The 18,873-nt window shown below is 38.5% G+C and overlaps 1 protein-coding gene across 1 annotated transcript; it reads right to left on the reverse strand.

Moving 5' to 3' along the window:
* Positions 1 to 263: 263 nt before the first annotated feature.
* Positions 264 to 16,817, reverse strand: gopc (golgi-associated PDZ and coiled-coil motif containing). Its single transcript, XM_062437392.1, has 8 exons — positions 16,125 to 16,817; positions 11,740 to 11,904; positions 6,223 to 6,398; positions 5,538 to 5,703; positions 5,350 to 5,445; positions 3,888 to 4,052; positions 3,636 to 3,801; positions 264 to 2,999 (listed from the first exon to the last, which is right to left on the reverse strand). Exons 1-8 carry the CDS (start codon positions 16,383 to 16,385, stop codon positions 2,884 to 2,886), a joined length of 1,311 nt encoding a protein of 436 aa, XP_062293376.1. The 5' UTR covers positions 16,386 to 16,817; the 3' UTR covers positions 264 to 2,883.
* Positions 16,818 to 18,873: the final 2,056 nt, after the last annotated feature.

Here is an 18,873-nt window from a genome sequence, read left to right on the forward strand (position 1 = left end):
TCATAATTTAAGTAATAATAACACCTTCCTGCTTGAAGCTTTATAAAACTACAGCAGTTTTTAATAACAGGTAATCATTCCACAACATAATTGAAAGTTCCAGGTAATCACAGTACTGTAGAAGTCTCACCCATTCATTTCCACCTCTAACTGACTCTTTAAGACTTTCAAGAAGAATCCAGTCTTAGTAGAATTCCCATTTATTTCCCATAATCGGATGTGTTTTATGGCACATTTCTTTCTCCAAATGTATTACAAATCAGTCAAATTGGAACAAAACTTTATTTAAAGGCTAAAGAAATTGCTTAACTTCAATGCATTACCTATAAAGATACACATCACAGTATATGTGAAGAGTTTAGAGACACAAACAAAGTACCAAGGAAGAAAACAGAAGGAACAAAAAGCAAGTAAAGAATCAGACATAAATAAATGCTGGAAGGTCAGAAAGTGTTGCACTCACTCGTCTTTTCTTCGAGGGGGCAAAGTAACACAAACAAGAGAAATTCAAATCGATATCCTTGCAACAGTGCATTGGTGAGATCTGTGTTAGGGGGGGGGGGGGGGGGGGGGGGGGGTTGGATTCAGCTGACTCACCAGTTTAGAATCATTGATATAGTTTGTTGTATTTACTGCATTATACTGTGAGGTGATCCTGACAAAACACACAAAGTGTTACAATAGAATTCATATGACACAATTAAAAAACAAAACAATGACAGAAGATGGTGTACAGCAATTAGTGTAGATTGAGAAAGACCCCCATTATCCAAAAAATGATTGTATTGGTGATTGTTAAGCAATACAAGTGTTATTGTCCCCCAACCCCTGTATGATCAACACACAGTATACCACGCCAACAAATTCATGTCAGTGATGGAACGAGATTCAAACGCTTCGGCGGGGGAAAACGAGGGGGGGGGGTCACTGGAACAACTACCCTACAGTCACAACCTAATAAATAGAACATGATATCAGGACAGAGGTTTGAGTTCATGTGACTTACATAGCCACTGTCCTCAAGAACTTGGGAGAGTATGTGCAATGTAAGGCATTCGATCATGTAACATGCTTTTTTTGTTTGTTCACATTAAAAAAAAAAGAAGAAGGAAGAAACGGAGGGAAAATAAGCATCAGTGTAAAATCGACATATGGCATAGTCTTCATGGTTTGATTCAGTAACTGAAGAGCTCTATAGGAGAAAAGAAGGCCGCAGTTCTGGATTGTAGATTGTGGATTGTGGATTTGGAGGAGCCTTTGAAACAGTATTTGTCAGACTTCGATGACAAAACTTCCTCAAAGGTAACCCCGACAAACTGAGAAGCAGCTAGATTTATCCGTTTCTGTTTCGGCACAGCCAGAGAGACCCTCTAGATCTCACCAGAAGGGTAGATTCATCACCCAAAAGCCCTCTAATTGTAGATTCCTCAGTGGGATAAGAGGGAAAACAAAACAAAAAAAACAGAAGATTGTTGGTTTATAAAGTAAATATACTTATGTATATATGATACACTATAACCATATAGAAAACATTCAGCATTTTAATTTAGAGCCAGAAGCAGGTATTGGAAGTATTTTGACCCACTGCTGTCTTTTCTCAATTTTCAACTTTTTTTGGTAAATGTATTGATGTGATTAGATTAAGTGTTTCAAAAAAGTTAGGAAATGTGTCCGTTGGTGACATTAGCCAAGCTTTCAAAGCATTTGATATTCGACAAGGTTTGAATGTGTATATACAGTCTTTCACTTTGCTGCTAAAATAATCACATCAGTTAAAAAAATTCTCCGCTCTTTTTTTTTTATTACATTTTCTCTTAAAGATATTATCCTGGTCTCTCTCAGAGTCCCTGTAGGATAATATACTGTAATCTTGTCATAGTGTTGCCAAGACCAGATGATAACTATACAAATAGAAGCAAAACACTCTTTAGGTGTCTCTAAAGTGGCTCCTGGAAGAATGTTTCAATAATGAATAACCTCTTCCTTCCTGAGTCACAGCTTGGTGACTTCTACTTTCTCCTGTCATTTTCTAGCTTACAGCTGTTCCGTCAATACCCATTAGTATCATAACTTAATATTAAATTCTTTCATTCATACGTTTTTTCATTCATTTCAGTAACCAGGTTATTGGGAGAAACCAGGGTACATGGGGAACAAGTTACTGATTTGAAATGTATTAGTTATAGATAGAATACTCTGCTTTCTGGCTTTTGTTTGTGTGTGTGTGTGTGTGTGTGTGTGTGTATGTATGTGTGTGTATGTATGTGTGTGTGCGTGCGTGCTTCGGAGCTGACTGATTCCGAAGTGAGAGGTGAAGACAGGCAGAGCAATGTGCCTGAATTTACGAACCATCTTCTTCAGACCTCTACAGGCTACTTTGTGTGAGTTGATCTTTGGATGGAATTATTTTAAATATGAGAATGCGTCGCTCCATGTATGGCCTCTGCTTTCATTCAGTAATTCTGCTGTTAACCGTGCCCGTTTGCAGTCTTTTGTCACGTGCATGCTGCATGTAAAAAAGCCAATTAGCACACTGGTAACATGTATACACAGCCGAGATATATAGCAGAGAAATCTAACTGGGGAAAAAAAAGGCTTCCTTCATTCCACACCCTGTTTGCAGTTCTCCATTACATGACAGTTAAGAAATCAGCTGACTGCAGGAGAAAGCTCACTGTAACCTGGTTACTTCAGTGCATGTTAACGGACTGATTACTACATGCCCAGGCCGAACCCCAAAAATCCCAACACGCAAAGAATACCAAGAGAAAAAAGGGGAAAAAAGGGGCATTGTTTCTGCTCGTCATAGAATTCTTTGATTCAGTTCTTTGAAAGGGGATTCTTCCATCAATCCTCTTGCTTTCTCTTCTAATATCTGAGACTCTAGGAGGAAAAGTCAGTGTCAGGGGGCTTCGAAGAGGTTTCCTCTGAAGGTGTATCACGGGAGATGCCGGTATCTCCGTTCTCTGGTCCGTTGCTCAGTGTCATCTTCTCCAGAGCTGTAGGTTAGACACAGATACAGATGTATAAGAAATCAACTCCCTCCCAACCCTGAGGGGGCAGTCCACCTTTTTCCAGCAGAGCATCATGGCCTGATTTAGAGGAGCTGACTCTCATCCCAACTGCTTCACACACACACACACACACACACAATACTTAACTTTGGTCACATGTCAGCTAATGAACAAAGAATTCTCTGTAGTACCAGTATGTCATTGCTGGAAAATGAGTTTTTAAAAGGCTTTAACCAAGCAGCAACTTTAAAACATCCATCATTGCCTCTCTGTCTACTCATGGATCATTAGTTAACTGTGGGGTATCCAACTATTGGCTCATTATCTCCCAAACACAAGATATCCACATACAGCTGAAGCTTCATATTATCTTCAGATAAACTTTTTAAAAAATTTCTGCTCAAAATGAAGACTTTGGATTTTGTTGCGGATCACTCACACTGTAAGGAGGATCTTCTAACAGTCAATATGAACAGAATCAATGATGAAAGCTAGAAAAACCTGTTTCAGCGTTTTTTAAGACAGACTCGAAAAATGGTGAACCTATCCTTTAAGCTTTCCATGTAAGGAGAAGTTTAGTATGAATGTGTGAGCACTCGAACATTTTTTTCGAATACTTACCCTGCAGTGATGCTGAATTGTCACTAGGTGGTGCTGAATTACCATCCTCCAGTTCATCCAGGTAGAGTCGGTAGCGATGTCCGCTGTCATCTTCATACTCCACATTCTCATCATCGCTGTCCACCTCTGGAGCCACGTACACCACCTCAAACTCTATCTGCCCTCCCTGACACCCAGAATAAACACTGTGAGAAAAACAGAGGAACAGCGCGGTGCGGTGTGCGTGTGTATGTGTGTGCACACCTGTGTTACCTGCTGAGACAGAATGGTGACGGCCTCCTTGTGTTTGGCATCACGCAAATTGATGCTATTGACGGCAAGAATGGCGTCTCCGACATGCAAACCTCCACATCTGTCCGCGGGCTGGCTGGGATGGATCTCCGAAATTAGAATAGGAACGCCGTGCTCCTTCCCACCCTAACAAGAGGACAGGCATATAAAAGTTTATAATGTAAAATGTCTAATTTAAACGGATTTAATTTTTAAGGAACTATATCAGATTGTATCGTATTGCATCGAATCGTAATGAATCAAATCACACCGAAACGTTCCATTTTAAAATGTATCGTCCCTGAATCATATCGTACCACATGTATCTAGATACATATCGGATAGTCATATATTGGAGACAGGCAACATGATCAGACATTACTTTAGTCTTGCAGCTCATCTCCACTTCAACAGTTCTGCTTAATTTCCATAAGTGCCTTCAGACAATGAGAGGCTGTCACTGCGCCTGCTGCCTGGCAACTCTGAGGTTCTGTGTTTTGATTGGAAGGCAGCAGGGAGCAGCTCCCCCACTACTGGCTACCTCCAATCTACCCAAGACCCATTATCAACTATAATAGCAGTGGAAAATACTGCTGTTCAAAACAGCTGCAGTGACCCTCCTTCTCCCAGTGGCTGCCATCATGTGTACACTGAAAACAAGGAATTGGCTTTCTGGAAGCACTTTTAATGCTTCATGCTATGAAAATCGCAAGAGTGAGGCACTCCTTGCATTGTAAGAGCAGATAATTCCCAGATCCTTAGAGCTACTTAAAGGATTCCGCTCAGGATTTTGAATCACTTCTTGATATGATCTGAACAACCAGGACTATGAACTATGCATGAAGATCTGTATGTAATAGATCATTCGGACATGTTCCCTGTGATCCATTGACAAAAGACCTCAATATGTACTTTCTGCCAACAGTTGCAGCAGATAGGCTCTTCTCCCAAAGCTAGTAAGCTACTGAAGAAAAAATAACACGATACAGCAAGCACAGGAACTCTCAGGTATGAAAACATACGCTACTGTCTTTATTGTTCCTAAAATGTATAAATTAATTCTACAAAATGTTCAAACATGGTCTATTTCTTGCAACTGCATGATACGATACGATACGATACGTGATGATACGATACACGACGATACGATACAATACGTTACTATACGATACGCTTTATTGTCCCTATAAAGAAGTTTATCTTGGACTGAAATGTTGCTGTCAATTCTTGTATGTCTGAACTCTTGGATATGGAACATTTACTGTTTTATTGTTGAATTTAGCAACTAAAGTATTATAGTATATATGGTATATACAGTATAATGCAAATACATTTTGAGTTCAACTTTTATTCACTGCTGCTTGAACATTGTTTAATTTGGCGTAAGCAGTCTGTTTGTATCCAAACACATTGAATTGTCGGCTGCTTTAAACAGATCACTTACTGTAATGGAGATTCCCAAGCCCTCGTGGTCATCTTTGACTAGCACCACCTTTCTGATAGGGCCTACTCCCTGGGTTTTCTTCAACATGTCCGAGTCCTACAATCACATTAACACATCCAAATTTGAAAACACATTTAAAAGGTTAAACTGTATCAAAAGTTTGAAGTGCTTCGTATCTTTACACGTACATGTCCCACAGGTGAGGGAAGAGGTTTCTTGGGATCATTGCGACCCCTACATGCTCTGATGACAGTCTTGTGGCGATGAAGGTGAATCTCTGCCTCCAGTTGGTTCCACAGCTTGTCATGTGCTGGCCCTTTCATGTCACGACCCAGTAACTGGATCTGCTGCACCCTGGAAGACAAAACAAAACATACTGCTGTCAATGCGAAATTCAGCCCGTCTATCCACTTTCTTGCAGAACAAGAACTTAAAATACTTTATTGTCAACATTTTGCATACAGGGAATTAATCAGTAGACAGTTTCAAGCTACAGTTAATGAATATTCCATGTTTAATTTGATGCGCTACTTTGGGCCACCATTCAAATACAGTGGAGGTGGGGGTAGAGTAAAATACAAAAAAAATCGGTAATCCATTTTCATCAATGTTTCCTCCATGTAATTACACAACAGTCCAGTGCAGGTACCCGAGACTTATCTATTATATAATAGCTTGTTTGGTTTTGTCCGTGTTTTGGAGGACAAAGAGAGAGAGAAAGAGAGATAATACCTCAATCACGTAGACCTAGACTAACACAATAAATTGTCAACTGGTTATTGTTTAATGTATTGTTAATAATGTCATGTGTTGTAGCGTTCTTACTCAATATCTTCTTGGCACATAGAAATGTTGGGAGTTGTAGTTCGTTACCTGCCAGCCAGTTCCTTGTCCAAGTATTTGGCAGCCAGTCTGGCTCCATACACTTCAGCCTGAAGAACTGCCATGTGCCTGCGGAGGGCCTCATTTTCCTTTTTAAATAGTCTCACTTCTGCGTCCAGCCTTGCTTCTGCTAATTTTTCTTTCTTGCTGGCCTCGAGCTCCTGTTGCTAGAATAAAGCATATCACACGTTAACACCACATACAACACAACAAGCACCATTAGCACAGTAATACTACTACGATTACTACTACTAGTACTAATATTAATAATGATAATAACTTTATCAATTTAGCACCTTTGAAAACAAAGTTACAAAGTGCTTTACAATAAAAACAAATAAAGCAACTAAAAGATCCAAAGCAAAAATATCGACAATATACAATAATTAAATAATACAACAAATACCAACAGTTAAGAAAAAGTCATACGATAAAAGTGAGTCTTAAGAAGAGATTTTAAAGATGACACTGAGTTTGCCTGCCAGAGATCTCCAAGCAGGGAGTTCCACAGCTGAGGGGCCCGAAAAGCAAAAGCCCAGTCCCCTCTAGTGACATGTCAAGACTTTGGAACCATCAGTAGAACCCTGCTGGAGGATCTCAGGCAGCCATCAGGCTCATAAGGACCTAGCAGTTCACAGATATAAGCAGGAGCCTGACCATTCAAAGCTTAAAATACAAGCAGTAAAATCTTAAAATCAATTCTAAAACTCACAGGTAATCAGTAAAGGGCAGCAACGATTGGTGTAATGTGGTCACTTCTCTTAGTACCTGTTAAAAACCCTGGCTGCAGCATTTTGAACCAACTGCAGTCTATAGATGTTTGGCCTGCTGATGCCAGAATAAAGTACATTGCAATAATAAAGTCTGGAAGTGATAAAAGTATGGATGACCCTTTCTAAGTCTGCAGATGAAAGAAATTAACTAATTTTGGTTAACTGTCTAAATTAGGCAAAGCAGGATTGCAGGACTTTGGCCACCTGGGCATCAAAAGACAAAAATAACACCTAGGTCGTGGGCCTCTTTGTGAATGTCATTAGATAAAACACCCAGGCTAGAGGAGAGATTGTTAACGCTGCTAGTGCTGGGGCCAGAGGGGTGATTATAATGACTTCTGTTTTGGAGTCATTCAGATTCAAGAAATTCTCATGCATCCAATTTTTAATTTCAGTGAGGTAGGACATAACACATGAAACATCAGTGGTAACAGGCTTTAATGGGACATACAATTGGGTATCATCTGCGTAGCAACATACAATTGGGTGACATCAGTAAATGGACAAGAGAAAATCATACTAAACTCTGACAGGTGAATACAGCGCCAGTGAGTGGAAGTAGTTGAATGTTTTTCCTTAATTTAATTGTTTTAATTCCAAGGAGGTAAATCCTTTAGAAAATGAAGAAAATGGATGTACTGCAACTGAAAAGTGTGTCCAGTGTGTAATCATTGCATTTGTAGTATAAGCATTTAGCTTTAACAGTTGTGTGTTAACCTTAATGAGGTTTGGAGAAAGTGTCTTTCTTTCAGTACTTATAATTAGAGCCAGAGCAATATATCGGTCAGCCGATATATCGGTCAGCCGATATTGGCCTATCACAGATATGTCGGTAACGCCATGTTTGCTGTCCCATATGCAACAAAGTTATATAGGCAGCATTTTATGTATATGTGGTTAATTCATTGACTTAATTTAATATAATTATTAAATTCCCAGTCAAGTTCACTGATGTCTGATATCCTGCTTCCATATCTTTTTCACAAGTGTTTGATAACCACATTGAAAATAAATAGCTTTTTATGTAAATTTCTGTATAAGATTATCAGCCCATATATCAATATAGGAAACACAGAAATACATAATCTTGGTTCCAAGTAATTTTACAGGGAGGGAGGGAAAAGATTTAGTGAGAATTCTCAGCAAAAACCATGTTCTCCATTTTGAGTATGAAGCTCTAGTTAAGATTCCACTTATTTACATTTTAAAAGCTTTATGTATGCGAAATGTGTTCAAGCTGAATTCAATGAGGGTTTTTTTTTTAAGTTAATTTAAATAGAGACATTTTCAAATTTTTGTTCTGGTTTGATCTCCTAAAAAGAATGTCTCTTCTGCTGCTAAACACCCACTGAGGTAATCGACTGGTGAAAATGTTGTCATGCAGGGTTAACTGCAGAGTTGTTGATCATTCTCTGTGGATGTGTTATAATGACCTGTTCTACAGTACAAAGTCATTTGAGTTGTTGTTAATATTAAATATTAAGTAGTTTAGTTGTGCTGGGACAGTCAGCCCCAGTTTAGCAAATGGATGTCATTAGAGAGTATTGTTTCCCTGCTACTAAAAGAAATAATCCCTTTAAAAACTGTGGGATGTGAAACATGGATTATCGAGAGGAAGCAGAAAATTAATAATTTTATTTCTATTTAGGAAAGATGAATCACAATTAATTGTTTTTGTAGCAGAAAGGCTCAAATCCTTTTACAAAAACAATACAGCTCATTTTCCACTTCCGGCTGGCAGCCTGAGCACGAACTCAACATGATTTCCTCCTTCAACATACATATAGCAAATATATTTAATGTTTCAGCCTGATTTAGCATCTGTAATTTAATTAAATTATTGTTCTATTCTTGTTGTATTTAATGAGCATTATTCCAAATTGTGTGGTGCAAAGGACATATTGTATTCACTATTGCTCCTATAACTGTACAGTCCCAGTCGGACCAAAAAGAACCCCCACCAGGCCAAAATCATCATTTTCTTAAAGCCAAAAATAACAAGAAAAAATCCATTAATCCAGAAATCAATAGCTTTTGGGAGCCTTTCCGCAGCTCTTTTCAGAAACGTGAGTCACCCTCTATGTGGTTGCCTGGGAAACTCTTGGTAGCTCCTTGATGGAATACAGCAGTGTATAATGTGTGTGCAGTGCACCACTTGCGTGTGGTTGAGTGAGTGAGAGCCGCAGAAAAATGATGGTGAAGAGGAGGAAAGGGTTGGCAGTAAGATGTCAGTCTGACAGTAAAAATACAGAAACGACAGTGTGTCAGTTAATAAATGCTGCAGCCTCTCAAGACAAACAAAAGTCTCATCTGTTGTTCCTCCAGCTGCTGGAACTGGGTTAGCTCACTTAAGGTGGACTGAGCTTTAAAGTGGATCTACTCTCATTTTAGTGTCAACCTCACCTGCTCCTAAACAGAGTCTTTCCCGAGTTTTGTTCAGATATGGATATTGTAACATGCGTGTAGGCTCTATAATGCCCCCTAAATACTTTTTTTCCCCCCACATTTTTGAGGTGTTAGGAGTGCTTGAAAAACTCCCAAATTTGCATTTAGCACCTCACTTCACAATGAGGTGATGAAAAAATAAAGTGATGTAACTGAACTCCAAATCATCAATTCTGGTCTGCAGTTATAAGACATTCAGCACCACCTAGTCAAGTGTAGTTTTTTTTTTTTTTTTTAAATCCTGTTTTTTTCCATCGCAAAATACACCCAAACACAAACTTACCCTCTCCCCCAATGTTGGTACAGGCTTTGGTGGAAAAGCAGCAAAGAAGGGAAGAAGAAGAGAAAGAAACAATCATTTTAAGCAACAGAGAAGGTGAGTAAGCAGGTTTTAGATCATTCAATACAGTTGTCAGATATACAGCATTGTAAAGCAATAAGCACATCAGTATTGAAAACAGTAACTGAAAGCAGTGGAACCAAAGAGAAAGCTGGAGTAGGAAGCACCAAAATAATATGAAACTTTTAGCAGTCTTTTTAGTACTGTATCAGTTGTTCCCAAACCTTTTTGGAGCACTTGAGCACTTGTAATGAGAGCACATCCCCCTCCCTAAAGGCTTTATGTCCTTCAGCCTGTTGACAACATCTAAAGATAAACCAAGCAACCACTTCTACACTGGCCCTGAAACAGCCACTTAATGCATATAAATGCAAACTGAAATATCATGTCTATTTTCTTCTGACTTACACTTAATTTTAGTTGTGTATGGCTGTGATCAGGGGTAAATGGACTACATTTATATAGTGTTTCATAGTCTTTTGAACACTTTACAACACATAACATTCACACACACATTTATACAGTGAAGGCTGAAGCTGCCATGCAAGTGTAAACCTGTTCATCAGGAGCCATACAGGGCTTTTTATACACAGAACTTGACAATGTTTCTAATGGTTACTCACCCACTCATATACAAACTAACAATTTGGGGTTTAGTTTAGTTGCCCGAGGACTAGGGGGAGTATCTGTACTCGATACCTCTTTAAGGTATCGACCGCAATATAAAGCGAAACCAAGTAGTATCGAAACGTCTCCCGTCAAACGATACCTGCAATCGATCCTTTTGGCACTCAGAGCTAGAAAATATGACTAGTTGTATGGACTTGCTCACAGCCAATCAACACAAGCCTTTTTCAATTTAAAGCAACATGTGATTGGCCCACTGCCACAGCATCTACAACCCATCTGTGGTAGTGAAGTCACAGTGAATTTCAGTTAGTGAGCTTAGCAGTTCAGCAGCCAAGATGCCACCTAAACGCTCTAAAGTGTAGCTACACTACACGCCTGTTACACCAGATAAGAGCAAGTGTAAAAAATGTGTGATGGGTATCGAATGAAGTACTCAGTTGGTATCAGTATCACTTTAAGGGTACTTGGATAGGTACTGGTATCGTCATTTTTTAAATGATACGCAGCCTTAGCCAGTGTAGACAAGACATAGGTTCAACACAATGCTTCTTTACTTTAGAGCTGAAATAGTCAATCTTAGCAACTATTTTAATAATTGTTTAAGTAATTTTTCAAGCAAAAACACCAAACTGCTTGCTGGATCAAAGCTCGCAAATGTGATATAATTGTTTTCACAACCTTCATGTTCCATTACTGTAAGTTTAATATTCTGGGGTTTTGGACCATTGATTGGACAAAAAGGACAAATAAGACATACTCCTGGACTCTAGGATACTTTAATTGGGGGGTTTAACTATTTTCTAATGTTGTACTGACTGAAGTTCAAATCCAATGACAATCATTTTTCAAAACTCTTGAATGGACACAATGTAATACCCTTCTAGTATGTAGATGCATTACATGTTAATATCAAAGAAAAGTGACATTCTGCCAGACACAATGTAAAAAAGAGTGCAACAACAGAAGATGAGAGACAGAAGAGAACAAATCAGACTTAAATTTGATCCTGTTCCTTTCAGTAAATATCACAGAGCTGTACCCACATCAGCACTGCAGAGGGGAGTATAACTGCTGAGGTTAAATATAGCAGCCAGAGTTCACGTAGCTCTGCAGTGATCATGTTATAAATGATGACTGATGATGATGATGGCTGCAAACCCTCTCTGAGAAGCAATATTTGGAATTGTTGAAATATAGGCTAAATTTGTGTTTTCCATACAACAGGGCTCTTTGTGGTAGATGAACCTAAACTCCTACATCACTCGTATGTATTATTTAGTTATTTCTTTTTTAATGACCATTGCAGCTTCTTTTACTTACCAGTCTGTCTTTGATGGAGTCAGAATCCTCAGCCTGGCCTTGCTTGGCATGAAGCTGCAGCTGGAGAGCATGAAGCTGCAGAAGCTGGTCATGGACCTCTCTCTCGAACACCACCCGCTCAGACTGAGCATCCGTAAGCTCAGAACGCAGGTCCACCAGCTGAGCCTGAAGTGGACAAGTGGATGAACAGAGGAGGGGAGAGTATGGAAGAAGGGGGTATGTGGGAAGGACACCAGAGGCAGATATGTTAGGTCAGAGTCAACTGTGCTGACTATAGATCATTTTAACGACCCCATTTAAATGCTGTCAGTAATGTTTTATGATGACCCTGGTGAACGTCACAAGCCTAACAATAAAGTTATTCTACGCTACAAGTGTTGCTGGAGCTTTTACTTTTTTGCCTTCTCCGTGCACATTGGAAGTAGGTGATGTTATGCCAGAAACCTCCACTCTGTAAAATACTGTCACTCCAACTTTATCATTCCTGGAAATCTTTCAACATTTAGGCCTACCGCCACCACTAATATGCAAATCGGGGAATCAGGGAAGCTGTGTCAAAGTCGCTTCATGCTCCACAGAGCAGATCGCACCAGACAGGAAGTCAGACACGGAATTCTTCTGATTCTGTGTCTGACTTCCTGTCTGGTGCGATCTGCTCTGTGGAGCATGAAGCGACTTTGAAAGCGACTTTTTCATTTATTTTGTTGGTAGCATGTTGATAAGTAATTCTTATCCACTTATCATGAACATTAAAAGTGCAACAACTCCATGGAATTTTTTACAACTTTATGCTGCAGCATCCGTCTACATGACTGCCACAGGGAACAAAGCGAGGCACACTGTAACTTTATTCTTTGGATAGCATTAAATAGTAAAATGGCACCATCTAGTGGCAACTGTGCTGCAACCGCTACAGCACAGTTACACTAAAAGTCCCTGGTCCTCTAAGATTATTGGTTAATATCATTTTAATGTATACAATTATTCATGCAAATGAATCAATAATTTATAAGGCACTGACCACTGGTAAATTGTGGTAGTAATTGTTTACTTTGATAGTCTCCATGTGAGGCATTTAGGTGACATCCGAAATTTGTAGCTACAGAAAATAACTTGGATTCCATGATGTTATCTAATTATACTCTTTGATGTTGAAAAAAGATTTTATCATTATTGTTTTGAAAACTCAAACCTCAGATTCATGAAATGTGCTGTTTGGAAAGTGTTTGTCATGTTCTGACCATAAAGAACAGTAGAACAGTTAATCACAATGAACCATCTGGTTTCTTGAAGAATACAGTACAGAATACATAAAGTTCATTCCAATCAACTATTTACCTTTCCACTTTTATATAGAGGATACATCAAAACGCAGTAACCTATGACTTTAAAGTAATGTCATTTAGTGTTGTATTGGTGTTTGTGATGGATGGGTTTAATAAATTATGAAGCGGTGATTCCAGTGAACATTACGCCATTTATACACATTTTCTCAGCGCATCACTCATTAAATATTCATTGTTCTATGTATGGTTAAAATTGCTGCTGCTGAAAACATTGAGAGTTTGTTTTGTTTGAAGAGTTGACAGCGCAACCCTCAATAGAGATGTGCCCCGTCTGACCTCTTAAAGCGTGCTCCAGGAGGAGTGGGGGAGGTAGTGGCAGCACGAGGCAGTCTGGATCCTTTATGGTTATAGTTCTGTGGATTGTTCTACATGCAGCAAACTTAAAGAAGCAGCACAGTTATATTAAATCAGTCATAAATACTTTATAGTGGAGTGTTCAGCTTCAGTTGTATAGTTTCATTTGTTAGAAGTGTTTTAGTGCATCCTCTCTGAGCAAAGCCAAGTCTCAGTATGTCTCTGGAAGCAGATGTTTAATAATCATCTATGGAGGATTTTGGACAATAGCTGCCATTGAAATGGTTTGCCAATAGCTAACCATTTCCTCTCGGTGCATTGGATTTGTGTAAACATGCAAACATTGAGGGCTATGAAATTCTTTATCTACTATCATATACCATCTATACTATACTATAAACCTAAAATCTGTTTAAGTTGCATTTTGTCTGTGTATTTCAAACCCATAGACTTTCTTTGCAACGTTGAAATGTTTGCCGGGTTAATCATTACTTTTGTAAAATCAGTTATATCACTCTTCAAATTGACATAGGAGGCATCATTTAGCTGTTACAGTTCTTTTATTTTTATTCTCAAAAAGGAGTAGTGTGTCAGATAATAGTTGGCTGAAATGGAATATAATATCCATAAGTATGTTTTCGTAAGTGTATAACCACATGAAAATGAGACGTGGTGTTTTTGTAACCTTATAGTCAAATTAACATGGAGGAAGTGTTAGTGTGGTTGTGAGGTTTGTCCTCTTTAAACTACAATATGTTTGCTTTGTCAATGAGGCATCTGTTCAGTATTCACACCTCTGACAGCAACACCAGGACGTGCTACCTGTAGAAGTTCTCAGATAGATGACCCCTCCATTGTTGGCTGCATCACAGACAATAAGGAAGAGGTGTACAAAGACCTAGTTGAGAACTTTGTAGGATGGTGCGACAGGAACCGCCTACAGCTCAACATCAGGAAAAAACCAAGGACCTGGAACCAAGGAGCTGGTGGTGGACTTTCGGTGCAGAAAGTGCGAAAGTGCCACCCCGACACCTGTTTCCATAAATGGGGAGGGGGTGGAGATAGTGGACACCTACAGGTTCTTCGAGGGCAACTGCATAACAAGCTGGACTGGTCAAACAACACTGAGGTCCTCTACAGGAAAGGACAGAGCAGGCAGTGGGGGGGTGGGGGGGTGACCTTTCATTCCTGTCATTCTGTGTGCGGCAGTATTAAAATACCAATGTGAACCAAAACATTGCTGACATATCTGATGTTCTCTGAAGTAAGGGGTCATTCCACTAAACTTTAGTTTTTCAGAGGGAAAGGGATTCTTAGAAATAGATCCTTATTTGCGTCATGGAGAGACACATCGTTCTAGCTGTTGCCGTGGTGTATTTAAGGAGGAAAAGGCGTCGCTCTGTTTGTCTGTGGGTGCATCACACCCTCCAGACCTAGGACAGATCATGATGTCAACTATCTGCCTGACATAAACATCCTATTTCATCACTTGTGTGCGAGGTGGGTATTAAACTTGAAGCAAAAAGACAAGCTAGTGCATGAAAATGATCCAAATGTTGACACAGATGCAGCTATTACATCTCTGTTCTAAAGTCACCAGTCACACCAAGCAGAGATCTCTCTAATTATGGAGTGGGTGCCCTTGTACTAGTTAATGAACTTACAGCTTCTACCTGCTGAGAAGATCTCACAGACAGAAGTAGTAGATGAGGAGAGGATCAGGTGTAGGTTGACCTCAGGTCTCTGACGTAGGAGGAGTGGAGGAATCTAGTGCACCCAATTTTGTATGGTAGCCTTATGATGCAAAAAGTAAAATAGTCCCACAATTTATATGTGTGTTGTTCCATTTGTGTATTTGTGTGATATAGGATTTGAGCAATTTACTTTTATTTATGTGTTTTTTTATTAGCAATATGTTATAATTTGTAATGATTAGATTCTGCACTTTTAATGTTCAATGCTGTGCAATATTAGTATTTCATGTATAATACCAATTTCAATTCAACTGTGCAATATACATATAATATATATATCTGTGCAATTTACCACTCAATACCAATATTGCAGTTGTGCTGTAAATACTGTAAATAATGTCACAATTATTATTATTTTTTAAATTATATATATATATTTCTACTATTATTGTTGTGGTTTTTCGTACTTAGTTATTGTTCTTTATTCTTTCTTATTGATGCTCTTCTATTTTTAACTGTCCACTTGCTGCTGTAATACAGCAAATTTCCCCATTGTGGGACTAATAAAGAAATATCTTATCTTTATATCATATATACTAGAATTGTTTCTATTCGTCATACTTCATTTTAGGTAGTTGTGATTGTATTTGGTATTTATAGTTGATATTTCTATCTATCTATCTATCTATCTATCTATCTATCTATCTATCTATCTATCTATCTATCTATCTATCTATCTATCTATCTATCTATCTATATGGGGGGTAGGGGGGGCAGAAAATGGGGTTGGCCCAGGGCACCATACAAGCTAGAACCGCCACTGAATACATGCACTGTAAACTACTGATTGATTCACTTTGCTGACGTTTAATAATAATGTCACTGCTATAGATGGTGTGTACCAGCTCCATGTGATTTATTAATAACACAGACAGTATAAATAACATCATCCATGACTGACAGCCTGCTGTTAACCAACAACACTGACAACCACAGTGTGTGTCTGTGTGAGGACCAAACCCTGTGAATCACACACTAAAGAGTGACTGACCTCTAGTTTATGGTTGAGTTGGAACACCGTCTGGGTTTTGTGACACAGCTGAGCAAAACAGGAGCTCAGACTGGTCATCTTCTGCCGACCCTCGTACGTAATATCGACTTGATCGGGATCTATTTCTCCAAACAGTAGATCCACATCCACGAAGGCCTTGTCAAACTCCTTCTCCAGTACTTCTAACCAGCGGAACATAGACATACCGGGACCGAGGCCCGAGCCCTGGCCCGCCGGGGAGCATCCAGCCGAAGCGGACATGGCTAGAGCACAGCTGAGCCTGACGTAGACGTAAATGAAGCCTCTCTCTGTCGATCGCTGTCAGATATCACAGCTGGAGTTAATTTATTAAAAACCTGATGATTGGATTACACATCCGTTCAGAGAGAAGACTTCTGGTAAATGATGTTTCCTAATTCCAGGGAAAAGCAGTGCCACACCAGGAAGTCCCACATCAGATTCACAACTACTAGTCTGCCTCATTCTAGTCAGAAGCAATCGACAGCAGAGCGAAGACACCGTTTTCAATCTGGCTTCTATTAACCAGCCTTATTCATATTTCCTTTTACATAGAAAATAATGCATGCGAGACCCTCCCCCAATAACTCAAAACAATACATGTGTGGGAAATGTTTAGCCTTTTTTAGTTTTTAATTTAAATGTTATTATTGTTGTATGTGTTTTTTTAATTGTTTTTTTGTCATATCCCTCTTTTTCAGCTGCTGTAACAATTAATTTTCCCCATAAACTGTTTACATGTAACGCATTACTTAATTTAATTCCAAAATAAATGTAATTTTAATCTGTTACAGTTACTGATGAAAAGGTTGATGATTATAAAGGAGGTTACATCTGAAGTCACACCTTTAAGATTTTACTCAGGAGGGTTTTTTACTCATTTTTTAAATATTTAACATGTTACTGAATACATATATTGCTGTTTTTAATTCTTTGAAATCAATATTTTTTATATTTAGTAAATAAATCATGATGTGGGTTTATTTGGAGCACACATGAGCTTAAATGGTGTCACAGTACCAATTAAGCCCATGACAGACTTTTGACTTTTTTCATCAAATATCTTTATTTTATATTCCAAAATCTACATGAACTAATGAATACATTTTACAATGAGAGATAAATGTTGATTTATAAGAAATGATCTCTCTTATAAATCATGTCAGTATCCATGAAAAACAGCTGAACTTAGATTTTGGTGCTTAATAGGAACACTTACCCTAACAGCTAAAAACATTGGTTAGACAATTAGAAAAACTCATCAAATGTAATAAGTTACATTACTTTGATGAAGTCATTGAAATAGTTACATTACTTTGATGAAGTCATTAAAATAGTTACATTATTTATCACATTTTAAATAGAGTAACTAGTAATCTGTAACCTACTACATTTCCAAAGTAACCTTCCCAACCCTGACCGTAAAGTAGCTAACTGATTTAAAATATCATTTTAGTTAACTGACTCTTTTAAAGATTTTATGCAATATGTAAAACTGAGACGTTAGCAATTGAGGGTTTTAAAAAACTGCTGATATTAAGTAAATTCACCAAGTCTTTGGAAAGTCTCAGATTCTTTTAAATGTGTCATGTAACATTCTAAATCAATTTATTAATCTGTTGTCAGAACCGAAATGAATTCAGCTTTCTCCGTCTGCTATTTTACGGGGACTAAACAGAGTAAGAAGACGAATGTCCACTGTGACTTCCTGTCAGATGCGGAGGCAAAGATGTCTTAGTCTATGTCCGCATTCCTCCTATCTCCTATCTTTTTAGGAAGTGTCCTAAACTAAGAATTTCCAGGATATGGTGTTCAGACAGAGATATTCTGTGAGGGGACAGATGTTTTATGAAAGCTTGATGAGAATAAAATGATTTATTTAATAGAGAACATGCAGCTTTGCAACACTGATGAATCAAACTTTGATCGTGCCCATGTGAGCAACTAAATCTACGGGGTGCCAGATGTTCAAATTCAGTTACTGTTTTCTAGCTTATGTATTCTTAATATTTAGCTCACTTTCCTCACACAGACAATGTATATGAACTACAATCATGTTCCTGATGAATCCTGACAGGTCAAACATGTTATGCTTAACCGTGCATCCTCTTTCTCCTCATGTAGAGAATAGCGGTTAACAGGAAGTGTAGTTAAATGGGAATTAAACATTGGAAGAGAAGGTTGTGCTGACCAAAAATCACCATTGGTTAAAAGTTAGGATTTTTAGAATTGATGAAGCATTTCAGAGTAGAAAATAGCTTCTATGTCAATTGACCCAGTGGTTGAAAAATCTAATAGTCCACAGAGGGCAGACCACTTATCATTGGATACTGTGTACTTACACATAAAACGCCACGCAGATGTTATTGCACAGGCAACTCATAAAGCCATACAGCTTAGTGCTTCAGTTGAAGTAATGAAAGATCTGCTAACCTGTGTCAGTCCACTTTTATTAGATTTTTTGTGTACTCCTGTGACCTGTAGAATGCTTCAATATTTGTTTCAATTGCCTTTTTATCAAATGGGGAACGCTATTGTGTCAATTGCTAACATAGTAGGGGGTTACTAACCCCATATTTCTACCCCTGCTGTGTCACCTAGTGGCTGCACTATCCTTGTGCAAAAGCTTAGTTTTCTCAGTTGATTAGTAGAAGTTGTTCTCAGCAGCTTGGAGAATTGGTCTTACAGGATAACAGATGTCATTGTGCACATACGCAGCACTGTAGCGTGT

Source organism: Scomber scombrus, chromosome 17 (assembly GCF_963691925.1).
Source record: "Scomber scombrus chromosome 17, fScoSco1.1, whole genome shotgun sequence".
In the NCBI taxonomy this organism is placed as follows: Eukaryota; Metazoa; Chordata; class Actinopteri; order Scombriformes; family Scombridae; genus Scomber; species Scomber scombrus.

What these genes read in the sequence shown, in the direction of transcription:
- gopc (XM_062437392.1), bottom strand. Translation starts at nt 16,385, where the DNA reads ATGTCCGCTTCGGCTGGATGCTCCCCGGCGGGCCAGGGCTCGGGCCTC. An exon ending in AACTCAACCATAAACTAGAG is followed by an intron (nt 11,905 to 16,124) that starts GTCAGTCACTCT and finishes TGTCCACTTCAG; the next exon opens with GCTCAGCTGGTGGACCTGCG. An exon ending in TTCCCTCACCTGTGGGACAT is followed by an intron (nt 5,446 to 5,537) that starts GTACGTGTAAAG and finishes ATGTGATTGTAG; the next exon opens with GACTCGGACATGTTGAAGAA.